The sequence below is a fragment of the Microcaecilia unicolor genome, chromosome 2 (assembly GCF_901765095.1).
Source record: "Microcaecilia unicolor chromosome 2, aMicUni1.1, whole genome shotgun sequence".
Classification (NCBI taxonomy): Eukaryota; Metazoa; Chordata; class Amphibia; order Gymnophiona; family Siphonopidae; genus Microcaecilia; species Microcaecilia unicolor.
The window spans coordinates 74,190,006-74,202,743 of NC_044032.1; the positions used below are offsets into that span (position 1 = coordinate 74,190,006).

Here is a 12,738-nt window from a genome sequence, read left to right on the forward strand (position 1 = left end):
TAGGGCCAGGGGACTTAAAGTTTTTGGTGGTTCAAATTGTCCGCTTTAACTTCTTCGCTTGGAGGGGACCATTAAGAGCTTCTACCACTTCTGGAGAAAAACATAGCATCCCCGAGTGGTGCAAGTAGTACAAACACCAATCAGATGAAAAATACACCCCTGCCTGATAAACCCCTTTAAAATAATCAGTTAGGAATTCCACTACCCTCTCCACCTGAGGAGAGGAACCATCCGGAGCCCTCATAGCCAGGATCTGGTTCCTTCTCTGCCAAGTCTTAGTGACCTGCACCAATAACTTCCCCGGCTTGCCAAACCTGTGAAGATGATACTTTCGGTAAACCAAAGACCACTGAACTCGCTCATGCAACATAGAATTAAGGGCTACTTGTGTAGTTAAAAACTGTTCTTTTGAATAAATATAAGCCCCTTTGGCCTTCTGCAGAGCCTTCTCCAAAGTAATAATCCCTTGCAAAATACATTTGTTGCAGGCACAGGTAGTATAAGTCAAAATATCCCCTCAGAGTACCATCTTCAAACCTCACAAAATAAAATGAGATCATTTAGCATGCTGACCATTGGTCTCACAATGGGCCTCCCAGTTCTAATGTAAATATGTCTGAAAGCCTTTATCATTGTACAAATAAGAAGGAAGCTGCCACGGTCTGAACCCCTGATAAAATGATTCCATCCCAACATCCACCCAAAGCACTGAATGATCCAAGATTTCCACAGGACCAATATCAGCCAACAATACATCAGCAAAACAACTGGCGGATGCCAGGACATAATCCAGCCAAGACAGTGAGTCATGGGCTCACAAAAGACGAGTGTAATCCCAAGCCTTGGGGTGTAACAATCACCATGGGTCTACAAGAGCAAGAGCTTTGCAGAAAGAGCAAAATCCACCTACCATTCTCTAGAGGAGCACAGATGGATCAAATAATCAAAAAAGTGAGTCAAAATTATTAGCCCCATAGACTACCAGGAGCACTAGTCTGCACTGTACCGTAAGTTGTAAAAAGAGAAACCGGACCCTCATTGGACTTAGCCATGACCTCAGCTGTGCACTGAAGGGATTTCCAAATAAGGATAGCTACGCCTCCATGACGACCCCCAGAAGAGGAAAAGTAAATGTCACCCACCCAATGATGCTGGAGCTTAAGATGTTCGGCATCAGTCAATCTCATCTCTTGCAGGCAGGCAATAGCCTGCAAATTATTTAGGGCAGACAGAATTTTCGTATGTTTAATGGGCAAAGTGATGTCCCTTACATTTCAATACACTAAGCGGTCACTTAAAGAACCCATGTCTCACAAGGGGAAAAGAACAGTCCCAATATACAGTGAGTGAAAGACACAACAGCCAAGCCACCTCCCCAGGTCAAAGAAAGACAGAAATGACTCACACACCAAGCAACCATCACACACACCCATACTGATACACACAGCCACACAAACCTCCCAACCATACAGAGAAACTATCAGATACAAAATGGACAGACACACCATGGTCAGACCATCACAAATTAAACCTATCCCTACAATGGCGGAAAAAAGGCTCATACCATATACATGAACGCACAACCTATACCACGAGAGGCCAAGTAGACTCTGTAATATTCTGGCACAGGATATACAATAACAATTGGACAGTACAAACGGACTCGATACATTACCTCCTAAATTGGGATAACAGATGTAGAAGCATATTAGACGAAATAGCACCACTACAAACAAGAACCTCATGAAGACAACTTAATTCCATGGTATAACGATGAACTGAAAAAACTAAAAACACAAGCCAGAGGAGGCTTGAACGAGCATGGAAAAAAAAATAAAAGATGTACACACACTAAACACATGGAAACAAACGCAAAGAAAATACAAATATGCAATAAGACAAACCAAAAGGTCTTACTACAAAACCAAAATTGGACCAGATTACAAAGACACGCAAAAATTATACCAACTCGTGAATAAATTACTAGATACCACAGTGGTTACCACAACCAACACAGACACCCCATCTGCAGACAAACTTGCTAAATACTTCAACGAGAAAATTGTAAACCTATGCAATACGTTACCACAGAACACCATTAACATCGAAAAATTCATTGACTGCATGGACCCAATCCTCGGTGAATACCCAGCAGACTGAATCTGGACGAACTTCGCTCTCCTTACTGACGAAATCATAACCCAAGCGATCAACAGGTTTGCAAAGTCCCACTGTAAACTAGACACATGCCCCAACTACCTAATAAAATCAGCCCCTCAACGGCTTCATAGCAGACCTCACTTCACACCTAAACTACATGCTACAACATGGACTCTTTTCTAAGGACAAAGGCAACATACTACTCACACCCTAATACCTAAAGATTCAAAGAAAAAAGCAAATGAAATCACCAACTACCACCCAGTAGCATCTATCCCACTGGTAGTCAAACTGCTGGAAAGCATGGTAACCAAGCAACTTACCGACTACTTAAACAAATTCTCAATATTAAATGAATCACAATCAGGATTTCGCTCCAAACACAGCACCGAAACAGTACTAATCACTCTCCTAACCAAATTCAAACAAGAAATTGCAACTGGCAAAAATGTACTTCTCCTACAATTTGACATGTCTAGTGCGTTCGACATGGTAAACCATAGAATACTACTAAACATCCTAGAATACTTCAGGATCGGTGGAAGTGTACTTAGTTGGATCAAGGGTTTCCTAACCACAAGAACATAGCAAGTGATATCAAAATTGAATATATCATCACCATGGAAACCAGAATGCGGAGTACCCCAAGGTTCACCGCTATCACCGACCCTCTTAAACCTAATGATGACCCCACTAGCCAAATCCCTATCCAACCAAGGCCTTAACCCCTACATCTATGCAGACGATGTCACGATATACATCACGTTCAAACACGATCTAACAGAAATCACAAACAAAATCAAACTCAGCCTGCAAATCATGAACTCATGGGCGGATGCATTTCAACTAAAACGCAACGCAGAAAAAACACATAGTCTCATCCTCTCATCACAATACAACACGAACAAACCCACCAAAATAAACACCCCAGACTACACTCTTCCTGTCTCAGACAGCCTGAAAATTCTCGGAGTTACAATCGACCGAAACCTTACACTAGAAAGCCAAGCGAAAACTACAACAAAGAAAATGTTCCACTCAATGTGGAAACTCAAACGAGTAAAACCTTTCTTCCCAAGGGAAATATTCCGCAGCCTGGTACAATCAATTGTGCTAAATCACCTAGACTACTGCAACGTAATCTATGCCGGATGCAAAGAACAAATTATTAAAAAACTCCAAACCGCCCAAAACACCGCAGCCAGACTCATATTTGGAAAAACGAGATATGAAAGCGCCAAACCCTTACGTGAAAAACTACATTGGCTCCCAATCAAAGAACGAATTGCATTCAAAATCTGCACCCTGGTTCATGAAATTATTCACGGGGAGGCCCCGGTCTACATGGCAGACCTCATAGACTTACCTACCAGAAACACAAAAAAAGGTCATCACGCACATACCTAAATCTCCACTACCCAAGTGCAAAGGACTAAAATATAAAACAACATATGCATCCAGCTTCTCCTACGTAAGCACGCAACTATGGAATGCACTACCAAACGCATGAAAACAATGCACAACCTAACAAACTTCCAGAAATCATTAAAAAACAAATTGTTCAAAAAGGCATACCATAACGATCCAACCTAAACACCTGACTCCTGCAACACAACGAAACTTATACCAGAACTGGACAAAACTTAACTCTTTCTCCTTGAGTACCTAATTTACTCTGTCACTTATGAACTTTAACACAAGACCACTCTGTATTTCTCAGACCGGAATTGGCGATCGCCATCACGGTACTATGTAAGCCACATTGAACCTACAAATAGGTGGGAAAATGTGGAATGCAAATGCAACAAATAAATAAATAAACAAACAAGAACCACTCACGGGTACAAAGTAACAGAAAACAGTTTCCTCCCAACCAACCCACCCAAATGCTAACCAAACCCACCACCCTAATCCACTAAGGAAACCCAATAACACACGCACTAATACAAAACACCTACCCCCACCCCAACACCCTCTCCCTCAACCAATGCCATTCATCCCCTCCAATTATCATAAAGGCACCTGCGCCCTCACTATTAGAATGAAAGGGCTCCCGACCCAAACCAGGTAAGAACTGGGGTCCATTAAAAAAAACAAACAAACAAACCCAAAACACTGCTATTTATAAATGATCCCAGACATTCAGAACAATATAGAGCAATACAGGCTTGGGCAAGATCAGGGTCTTGCTGCAGAAAAAAAGACAAGCAGCTAAAAAGGACCTATCTCACAGCACAAGCCTGAAGCCCTGTTTCAGCAGGGTAATACGACAGTATCACAATAAAAATAAACATGGTAGCCAAAATAGAATCAGTGGGGTTAACAAGCCAGTTTCAAGGTCCAGGTTCAGGAACCACTGTGCCTAGAGTGTGAAAAAAAGTCTTGTGTTGCAGCTAAAGTGTCCGTTATCCAACGGCCAAAGTGGAACACTTTTAGGACTGCTGGATTATATCAGCATCAATTGCATATTTTTGTCCACAAGCTTAGCACATAGGGGCATTAAAGCCCTCCGCTGCTCCAGCAATGCAGTAGAATAATCTTGAAAAATGCTCACATGGGGGATTCTCATAGCAAAGGAAGTCCCACTTTAATTTATAAGCACGAAGTGCAGTTTTATGAATATAATTATGCACCTTTGCAATAACCACTCAGGCCATGCCTAATCATCCCACCCATGCCCCAGACAATGTGCTCTCTCCAGGCGCACTGGTCCCACTCCATCCAGAAAGGGTAATTCCATGGCAAGCCATTGTTCTAATACAGGAATAAGATGGGCATCAGGAATGGTCTCTGGAAGGCCCAGGAAGCAGGATTAATTCTCGAGATCCTCCCACTTCTAAGCTTGAACACGCACCTGCTCCCGTAGAGACACCACCAAGTCCTCCACGGTGTAAACACTGGACTGCAACTCACTAGTATGTCGTGAAGTTTTGGCCAACAATGATTCCAAATTAGTAATCTGGCCAAAAGCTGAACAAGCGGGGGTTCAGTGCCTGTACAACTGCAGAGGTAAGTGTCGCTATATGTGATGAAGTGGTAAGGTTTTCTCCCATGCCAGCCACCATCTGGTCTTCTCCCCCTCTTCCTTTATCAGTATTTCTTTTTGGAGCTTGCGAGCTCATGGTCAGGGAGGATTTAGCAAAGAATCTGTCCACAGACCAGGAATGCAGCGATTTAAAAAAAAAAAAAAAAAAAATGGCCCAATACCAAAAGATGCCAATAGATTAGGTCAAGGAGCCTGGAGCAAAGCAAACATGTCCTGTTGCTCCTACTGCATCGCATGACTTCCATTCAGTTTCAATTACAAATTTCTGTGAACAATGGTACTAAATCAGAACAATAAGAAAAAGTGAATCATTTCCAGCTCCAACATGTTGTGAGTCTGGATGTAAAGCTTTCTAACAAATTCTTTATAGTATGCCAAAGAATATGTATACACCGAACTAAAGTATAATACCTGGTGCAGAGCAGAATGGAGGTAGAACATAAACATTATGTGGTGGAAGTACATAAAGTGGCTGATTAGTAAAGTAGGCAGCCATGAATCGCCCCATGGACTGGATGACCGCTAAAGCTGCTTCACTATGAACATGTCTAAGAATTCCAAGTTCATTTCTGGCATTTTCTGATTCTGTAAGACAAAACACTTATGCAATAATATACAACAGAGCTATTCATAGACAAAACCATATTTTACATATTCAGTGAAGCTATCTGTATTAAATTACTGCAGAAACCTCATATGCATCTCAGTTTTTCTCATCTTCAAAGTTCTAAAAATGGTGAAGGGAAAGGGCATCTGAATATTCTGGCAGGTTTGGATTTTAATTACTCATCTTTTCCTAATCAGAGTTACAATCAGGTATTTCCTTGCCCATGTGGGCTTACAATTTAAACTGTACCCGAGGCAATGGAAGGTGAGGCAATTTGGTTCAAGTCAAGGAGTGGTAGCAGGAAAAGCAGGATTTGAACCCTGGCTTTCCTGGTTCTCAGCCTGCTTCTATAACCAATAATTCCTATAAGCATTCTAAAGTAAGCTTGGAGTAAAGACGTCATTGCATGCTAAAAGTTAACACAGCAGGGGCGCAGCCAGATACCCAATTTTGGGTGGGCCTTGGTCTAAGATGGGTGGGCAGAAGAACTCTGCCTTGTCCCACAAGTGATTTGGTCTCTCCCTCTCTCGCCTGCATGCCATATGGTCTATCAAACATCCCCCCCCCCTCTCCTGCATACTTTTTAAATAGCAGAGTTTCACCTGCAAGCAGCAACTAATACACATTGCTCATGTTGACCCCAAAGCCTTCCCTCTGATGCATCTTCCTGTTTCCGCATAGGCAGGAATACATCAGAGGGAAGGCTGTGGGGCCAGAGTAAGCAGTATCAGTTGCGTCTCACTGCAGGCGAAGATCTGCTGTTTACAAGGTATGCAGGAGGGACAGTTGTTGGGAGTTTTCAGCTGGTGGGGCTTGGGGATCCCTGCCAGTCACATCATAGGTGTGCTGCTACTGGGTGGGCCTGAGCCCAAAGTGGGTGGGCCTGGGCCCACCTGAGCCCACCCTTGGCTATGCCACTGTAACACAGTAACACAATAGGTGACAGTAGAGAGATCATTGGTCTATTCAGTCTGCCTAGTTATAAGTTGCCACCATATATGTCCAGTCAATATGTTTCACGCTGGTAGGTACCATGGCCCTGTGTAGGAAGATATTTATCTGCTCTCCTTCAGGTCTTCTGGACCCAAAGTGGCCCCAAACAGTACTAACAGGATGAGCTGTAGATTTTTGGTATCATACTGGTCACCCCATTTCCTACAGTACCATTCGGTCAAGCTTTATTTATCCACACTTTTATTTTGTCCTTTTCACCTTGTTCCCTGCCTCTGTAACCTCCCAAACCTGCTCCTACCACTTCATCATGAGAATCATCATGGCTATCCTGCCTGCTCCACCTCACTCCCAGTGCAATATCTCAAACCTCAGCCTCCCCCTCACCACCTTGCCACTATAAATCCTCAGTATTTATCTCGTGCATATTCAAGGTGGATATCCTGAAAACCTGGTTAATCAGGTGTGCCCAAGGACTAGAGCATTCTTTTCTCTAAAAAGCAGTTTGCTTCTCATACCTGATTTATTTATTCCAAGTACTGTATGTGGTTGGTTTAGCTGCTGTTCTGCGATATCCAATTCTGAGAAGCAGTAGAGTTTTTATAAATTGCTATAGATACAAAATACAGGGACTCCTGGCAGAAACACAATTCGTGTCGAGTCCAGTTTTTACAAATAAACTTTTGATGTGAACTCTGAGCCCATCAGCCTTTTTTTTTTGCCATCATTCTTCTTGTCTCCTTCGCTGTGTGTGTTTACAATGATTCTATCATACCGTCTCTACGACATACATTATTTAGGTAATTAAGAATCACTTTATATGGCTTTGGACTGTAGACTGTTTTTGGTGTTCTCTCTATGGACTATTCCTGTCTGACTATTCCAGCCTCCAGAGTTAGACAAAGATTTTGAATAAAGTCTCAACAGTGACCTGCAGAAAGGCATTATATCCTTCCTTCTGGTTTAAACCTCCTCCTATGCATATCTGCATCTCTCTAGCTCTGGCCTCTGACTTATCAAAACTTTCTTACCTTAACATGGAATATTCTACAATAGCAACCAAGGAGAAGGGTTTCATAGAATTCAAGTAAACAGTGGACCAATAAACTAGGTATTTTTGATTCTGAAATCATGGCCCAAGGAAGACCTGCTGTAAAAATCAAAACTACAGCCCTACTACTCAACTGAATAAACACTTTCTTTAAACAACATACCAAGTAAATCTTCTGTCCATGTAGCTACGGATCCTGGAGATCGTCTCAGCATCTCTCTCACTAAATGGTCACAAAGTCCCTGGCCATTAATTAAGTTGTAATGGTATAGGTGACAATATAATATAGCAAGGTAATACCGAGTCTGAAGAAAACCCGCTCTCTTTCCTCCTGAAAATGTAAAATAATAATAATAATGGCATGTATGATCAGCATAAATCACAACAGTATATTGCAGATGATCACATGTTCAGGAAACCTAAGTTGAGTAACTATAAATTCATTCCTGACTTATTAAATAAGAAATATATTGGTATCCGAAAACTGTAAAACAGGCTGTTCTGCACTAACCTTTTGCTGAATCTTCTTGCAAAGCTGTTTTCCAGATTTGTACTGCCATAGTGTATGAGCCATAAAGAAAGTGTTCCTCACCTTAAGAGAAGAAAAACACATTGGAGAAGCTGAACGCATATTGCCAGCATGACATTGTGCAGTTCAGGGCCTACCCTGAAAGTTAGCCCAACTGAGGCTTCAGGGCCTACCCAAAGAGTTAGCCAAAAGCCTCTTGGAGATAACGCAGGCAGCTCTGACCCTGGTAATGTCAGTGTAGGTAGACTGGGTGTCTTTTTGGGCTTCGTTTGAATGTTATAGGACCAGTGATCAAGAGCAATAAGAAACCAGACAGGCTGTCTTCCAAGAATCAGGCCTTCAAAGGAATCCACACCTCTTTCATACTAGGGAGACCAAATTCTGGAAGATACTGGAAAAAGAATGCAGGTATATAAACATAGAGATGGACAAAGACATAGGGACATACACCGACATTCATACCCACATAGACATACCTGCTCACTCATATCCACACACCTCTCCTCAGACACCTAAAGGACAAACACATATTCACTCATACACACCCACTCAGAGAAAGTGGATGAGATATCTTGGGGGTTATCAACTTCTCTTGAAAAATCCCCAACTGGTACCCTCAGGATTAATTAGCATACTTGGCTGGAGTGGTAGTGTTTAAAGAAGCTCCCTCTGAAGGTATACTCATTGTTAAATTGCCAGGCCTGTATATGACCAACCCCCATCCTGGGGGTAAATTAACTGTCAAACCAGTCTTATCTTTCCTTTTTTTGCTTCCCATATTATTTAGTAAGAAGCTTGCTCACCCAGATCTCTAGACACACCGCACCTCCACAGAGTGGCTTCTCCTCAGTGCTCCAATGGGGTCTAGCATGCCCCTTTGGGCGTGCCCCTTCAGCCATGCACCACAGTGGCAGCTCAGTCTTAAGTGGAGAGAGTGGCACCTTCTGATGACATCAGATGCCTTGCCAGGATTCACTCAGGAGAGAGCAGCTTGAAATGCTCTAGATAGTCACTTTCTGGTAAGCCTGCACACAATCCTCTTTTCCGTTGTATTCTATAATCTTAGCGTGCAAATAGCACTTATGGTTAGGCACAAAGATTATACAATTAGGGGGATTGTGGTGTTTCAATTTAATATTCTACCTTGTCATCTCCATCTGTTCTTTAATATTCATTATTCTTTGTGCCAGATTTTTTTTCCACACAAGTAACATATCTAGTTTTATTAGGAAAAAGAAAGCCCAAAGAATTAAAATGGTAGCCTTATGAAGGCTAAAAGACAGGGGAGCAAAGGCACTTTCCCACTTAATGATCTACTACTGGTCATTTAGAGGGATCAGACACCTAGTATCAGTTTTAGCCAGTTCTTTGACCCCTGGATAGGAGAATACTTAGATCAAGTCCTATGTGTCACACATTATGAAGGTATGGTGGACAATCTACATTGTGTACAAAATTCCCATTGGCGCTGTTTCTTATTATATAACCAGACACAAAAAATGGCTTTTTAAATTGAGACCGGCTCAACAGCACAGTCAACCGACTGCAAAGACTATGTTTGTCCCATGAGTTTGATCAGCTGAAACAGTAGGTTACCAATCAGTGCGCTGTACACTGATGGGAGAAAGATCTGGAAAGATCACTGAATTACAAGAACCAATGGTGGCTCTATACTTTGAATGCAGTTACACCTGCTGAAATTGAATGGATGTCATTAGCTTATGTAACTGCTTTTTAAAATATTGGTAGGCGCTCGTTATTCATCATATGGAGATTGCAATTAGAGGTTGTGATCACATGACTTCAGTATACATAAGGTGCTGACACCTAATGTAAGTGAACACTACAGGCAAATGGACTATTCCATCATCAAGAATCCCTGAGCAGAAACAGAATTCAAAACATCATATCAAGTTGGATGCAAATTACAGTGGAGTACACAGGACATAGATCACAATGGAGCTAAATTTTTCTAAATCATATTTGAAGAATTGTTTGGATTATCACATAATTTATTCACGTGGACTAGTTTGAGCCACATTTTTACATATACAAGTTGTAAATGAGCTCACAGTATGTATGTATATTATATATATATATAAAACTATGAGTTTATGAACCTATCAAGGACTTGGACTACCATAATATGCTATTCAGTGGAATATCAGAATATACGCTGCACATTTTACAAATTGTGTAGAATGCTTCTGCCTGCTTGTGAATGGATGCCCATTTAGGTCATCCATGATGTCATATTTCAGTGACCTTAACTGGCTTCCAGTAGAGAACGAATCTCAATTTAAAGTGTGCTTTTTAATGTACCATGCTCTGCAAACTAAGACTTCACCCTGCCTGGTGAAATTGTTTGTCTATGCCTCAAAGTCAAAATGGTACATTAAAATTGGTGATAATCCCAGTTTTGACAGCCCATTTGTCACTTACCCATTTCAGCAAAAGATCCACTCCTTTGGAATACTTTACCAATCTCTTTATAACTTCAAGATGATTATTTAGCTTTTCAGAAACAGCTGAAAGCATTGTTTGTGTAAGCTTTTGGAGAGAGAGATGACGTATTTGTAAGATAGCAAGTTTTTTTATTTAATGTTTTGTATGTATTTATATGTGTTTTAATTGTATATGTATATCTGGAATTATTCTAGTAGTGTATGAATACAATGGAATATAGATGAAATGAAACTAAGTATTTTCATTCTCTCTCTTCGTAGAAGGCTACTATAGTGATTATCATTATCTGTTCATGCTCTTGGATATGCCTAGAGGCTTTTAATAGCAGCTCTTTAATTCCCATTCTGTCTTCAGATCTTGAGATGTATAATCCTTGCATACACTGGTTCTTAAAGATTACCTGGAGTAATGGAGTTTTCATGCTAGTTGAAATCTGTATGGGGCCAAGCTATGGTTCCAAAACTGAAAGAAGGATGCGCACTGATAGCACTTTCTGATCAGTTTCAGACTCCTGTACTATTTTTTAATTGATCTTTTCTCTCAGTAATTTTTGCAAAATTGTAGCTCCTTTTCTACTCCTAGATGCTTACAGATACCTTCCTATTAGGTTTTTATGTTACAATCTTCAGACAGATGTTTCCAGTTTTGCTCAGTTTCTTTTTAAATCAGCTTGGTACATTAGTCTAGGCCCAGCATCATCCTGATTTTAGCTGAACAGTCCTTGGGCTTGTAGCTCAGTCTGTTGAGTCCTTGGGCCACAGATTTGGCCTTAAATCTAGAGACACTAGTGATCCACAGATATATTTACATCTACTATTTGTAGAAGACTTGTAGCTCAGTGGATCTTGATATTAGGAATGACATATTCCATAATTCAAATGAAGTGTAGCTTGCCACAGTTTCATAAGTGAACTTGATGTACTCAATCAATCAATTCACTCTGCACTTTTGAAGGCCACCTATTATCCAAGCATGTGGGAAGCCATTCAAAGTTTTTATACAGTTAATTCATTCTATACTAAGGTTTCAGATCTTTTTTCCAGTGGGCCACAATACCTTTAACAGCAGATCATCTCTGGTTCTACCTGCTCTTCTTTTGTTGCCTTTCTATTCTGAAACAAAGATATTTTTGAAGTCTGTATGATCATATATTCTATCTGAATCTACTGCAGTATACAATAGATTGTAGATATGAACATCGACTTTTTAGAACCTTATTTGGGTTTCCTTTTGGAAGGAAATGTGTCCTTCCTGATAACAGCCACTATGGCTTCACTGCTTACTAATCTGTGCTGAGGGTTACTCTTTTGTGTTAACCTTATTCTGCTGCCCAGAACTTATCTTTCTACTATACATTTCTGCTGAAGAGAAACTGTGTTCAGATTTCTCTGCTACAAAATTATTGTGGATTATCAAGGTAGTTGAATGATTGTCTTTAAATAAACATTTTGGAACGTGCATCTTGTAGAAGTCTGGTATTCTGAACCTCTCTCTAATTTTACACATACAACCATTTTGCTGCTTTTAAATCTTAAACCTTGTTCTACATGATCCTAGCCTTGTTAATTTTAACAATTCTCTATAATAAATATATTTGCTGAGGCTTCTTGTCTTGTTCTGACAAGACTATAAGCATCACATCGCTGATGTGTATCTGCACAGTACGGCATATATCCAGCAAAAGTGTAGAAGTGGTAAACAGAATAAGCAGGATGAGGACTGCATGAGGAGGAAAGGAGAATAATGATGAAAGCTGCATGGCAATCATAGGTGAAGATGTGGATTTTATTTATTTATTTATTTTTTAGGACAAATAAGTAACCAGCTGCAGTTGAAATCTGGCTAAATTCAGATCCTGAAAAGTATTATTTAACCCAAAGTGCGCCAAGGCCTTCAATTCTCAATACAAACTCCTTGTGCTTTTAACT

The 12,738-nt window shown here is 40.7% G+C and overlaps 1 protein-coding gene across 1 annotated transcript in view; it reads right to left on the reverse strand.

The window, feature by feature from the left end:
- Window positions 1-12,738, reverse strand: part of LOC115461867 (ciliogenesis and planar polarity effector 1-like) — a 337,061-nt gene that overhangs the window by 133,607 nt on the left and 190,716 nt on the right. The window contains exons 14-16 of the mRNA XM_030191927.1: window positions 8,327-8,407; window positions 7,979-8,146; window positions 5,618-5,791 (exon numbers count right to left, since the gene is read on the reverse strand). Of these exons, the coding sequence (XP_030047787.1) occupies window positions 5,618-5,791; window positions 7,979-8,146; window positions 8,327-8,407 (423 nt within the window). The remainder of the gene's footprint in view (window positions 1-5,617; window positions 5,792-7,978; window positions 8,147-8,326; window positions 8,408-12,738) is intronic.